Here is a 3,141-nt window from a genome sequence, read left to right on the forward strand (position 1 = left end):
CAACATCTGCCTTACATGTCTGGGAATCAGAAATCCAAATCAAGATAGAAGTGCACATCAAGATTCAAATTCACGTACGCATGTACACATAACAAGTTCTATCAAAAATTAAGCCATTTCCTCAGCCTTATAAATTAAATAATTTAATTTTTATCAGAAATATTAAACAATCTCCTCCACACTTTCTTGATGGCATTCTTCATTTCCTTATTTCTAAAAGTGTATACCATAGGATTTAGTAATGGTGTCAGTACATCAGCAAATATAAACACATTTTTCTCAAATGAGAATGCAGAATTATTTCGTGCATATATTAATATGCAAGGGACAAAGAACAAAAGCACAACAGTAATGTGGGACCCACAGGTGGAGAGAGCTTTACGCCGACCTTCAGAACTATGAGATCTCAGAGAGAATAAGATGACACCATAGGAAACAAGCAATAAGGAAAAAATAATGATGCAGATAGAACCACTGTTGGCAAACACCAAAATAACAAAAATGTGTGTATTGGTGCAGGCAAGCTTTAGTAATGGGAACAAGTCACATATGAAATGCTCAATAAGATTGGGTCCACAGAAGGGCAGCTGCAAAGTGAAGATAATTTGTATGATAGAATGCAAGAAGCCTCCGGCCCAGGCTATCCCCACCAGAATGACACAGAGTCTCTGGTTCATAATGGAAGAGTAGTGCAAGGGTTTGCAAATAGCCACATAGCGGTCATAGGCCATGGCTGACAGGACAATCACTTCCACCCCAGTGAAGAAGTGGACAGCGAAGAGTTGTATCATACAACATTCAAAGGAGATGGTCTTCGTTTCATAGAAGAAGTCTACAATCATCTTTGGTGTGATTACAGAAGAAATGCATGCATCCAGAAATGAAAGGAAAGACAAAAAGAAGTACATGGGGGAGCCAAAAAGTGCAGGACTGAATAAAATTGTTACCACAATTACTATGTTGCCTCCAATAGTTGCAAGGTAGACCAAGAAAAACAAAACAAATAGTATGTTCTCAACTTTTGGGTTCTGTGAAAGTCCCAGCAGTATGAACTCAGTGACAAAGCTCTGGTTTAACATAATTCTTAAAAGGTACAAAGTAAATGTGTTTATATAAACCTGAAATTATGAGGAAATTTTGGTTGATATATTTTAATATTGTCATCTACAAATGAAATAATGCAAAAAATGTTCAATACTCAACTTTATTGTCAACAGTACCTGGCAGAAGTTATTATTTCTGGGTTTTATGCTAAAGTTATAAAGATGTTGGGATCCAATTAACACAATATTAATAATCTGAGATTTTTTGAGATGCAGGCCAAAGAACACAGGATGACTTTATAGATTGAAGAGGAGGAGGATTGAAATACTTTATCTCAGTGCGAACTTCAGAGTGTTTTCATGTTTTACTCCTCTATGTACTGGTTAAAGAATCTATTACTTTGTTTGCATATGAGTGAGGCATCTTGATAGCCAAAGGACTAAATGTGAAAGGATCAGGAACCAATGAACCAATGACCTACAAATGAAAGTTCTTGAAAAATCACAGAAAACAAAGAAACAATTAGTTGAATACAATTTCAAGTCTTAAGACTTAATTATTTACCAATTATGAATACATTGAAAATTTAATAAAGTCAATATCTTATAAGATGTGTTGTTTAAAATGTTTATGAATTTACTATTAAACATGTTAATAAACAACTTACATTTGTGTCTCCAAAGATCAAGAAGAGTTTCAAGTTGAAAACATCTAAATGAGACTCTCATTAAAATGCCCTTTAAGTGCTATTCATAATTTGTCCAATTGAAACCCTAGCTGCTTTTCCAACAGGAAACTCTTTCATAAGTCACTTATGTAAATATTTTGGGTCTTGAATTCACTTTTCCTAGGTAAATATAATTAAATGTTATAGGTTGTTCTTTTCTATGTCCACAACTGAAGTGTGTTCACAAAATATGTTTTGATTGTTTAGCTATATACATATATAGATGTATGTATGTGTGTGTAAGTGTGTGTATGTGTGTGTGTGTGTAATGTGTGTGTTTGTGTTTCTGTGTGTCTGTGTGCTTGTGCATACACATGTATCTGCTGTTACAAATATGTGAGTAAAAGAATGTGGCATGGGGCAGGAACAAATTTTACACATAAATAAACTGCCCTCTGAGGTTGCTTATATTTGAAAATGGATTGGTCATGAGGAGGTTAAATTCACTCATTAAAGAAGGTATGGTCACTAGGAGGTTTCTAATGTTCTACTGAATGGAGCGATACCCATACCAATAGTAGCAGCACTAACTAGATTGAATGGGTTCAAAAGCAACAAAACAAAGTAGAGCAGAAGTCTTTGCTTTTGATACTGAAGGAGTTGGAAAAATATAGGATTATATGTAATTATATTTCATTGTATACATGTATGAAAAACTCAACTTATAAAGCAAAAAATAATAAATATAAAATGGACAAAATAAAATATTATATTCATGGAAAAATTCTCACTGAATATTTTATCACTTCTGTTGTCAAATATTCGGAAAAAAACTTTATGTATAACATGTAAGTGCCATGAGATGAAAAAGTTTTGGATCCATGAAAGAAAACAGAAGGTTCTTTATTTTCAGAGTGTTGAAAAAGTCTGATATAGCTCATGCTGGTTCCAAATAACCACTTAGACAAAGGTGATTTTAATCTTCTGATAATCCCTCCTCCACATCCAAGTGATAGAATTATTATATGCATTATCACATTTTCCCATAGCCGTAGTTTTTTCAAGATATTCTGCAAAGTGTAAACTAATAAGAACATCTACTGATGCCAGCATTGCTTGTTTTAACAATGACAGCATACATATGCTGCTGTGAAAACTGAAGTACTCAAAAAACAAAGGGAATGTTACCCTGTGTGTGTGTGTATGTGTGTGTGTGTAAGTGTGTGTGTGTTTGTGTGTGTGTGTGTGTGTGTGTGTGTGTGTGTGTGTGTGTGTTTAGAAAGAGAAAAAAAGATGTGGGGTACTGAGGTGGGAAGGTGTTGGGAGGAATGGTGATGGAGGAAACATGATTAAAATATATTAATATGTTAAATGAAAATATCTTATTTTAAAATTATACAAATTTGGTAAAATTTATTCCAAGCAATGCT

General features: G+C 33.8%; 1 protein-coding gene across 1 annotated transcript; it reads right to left on the minus strand.

The window, feature by feature from the left end:
* Window positions 1-143: 143 nt before the first annotated feature.
* LOC110318751 (olfactory receptor 4C15-like) lies at window positions 144-1,082 on the minus strand. Its single transcript, XM_021194004.1, has one exon. It carries the CDS (start codon window positions 1,077-1,079, stop codon window positions 144-146), a length of 936 nt encoding a protein of 311 aa, XP_021049663.1. The 5' UTR covers window positions 1,080-1,082.
* Between the last annotated feature and the right edge of the window lie 2,059 nt (window positions 1,083-3,141).

Source organism: Mus pahari, chromosome 3 (genome assembly GCF_900095145.1).
Source record: "Mus pahari chromosome 3, PAHARI_EIJ_v1.1, whole genome shotgun sequence".
NCBI classification, from domain to species: domain Eukaryota; kingdom Metazoa; phylum Chordata; class Mammalia; order Rodentia; family Muridae; genus Mus; species Mus pahari.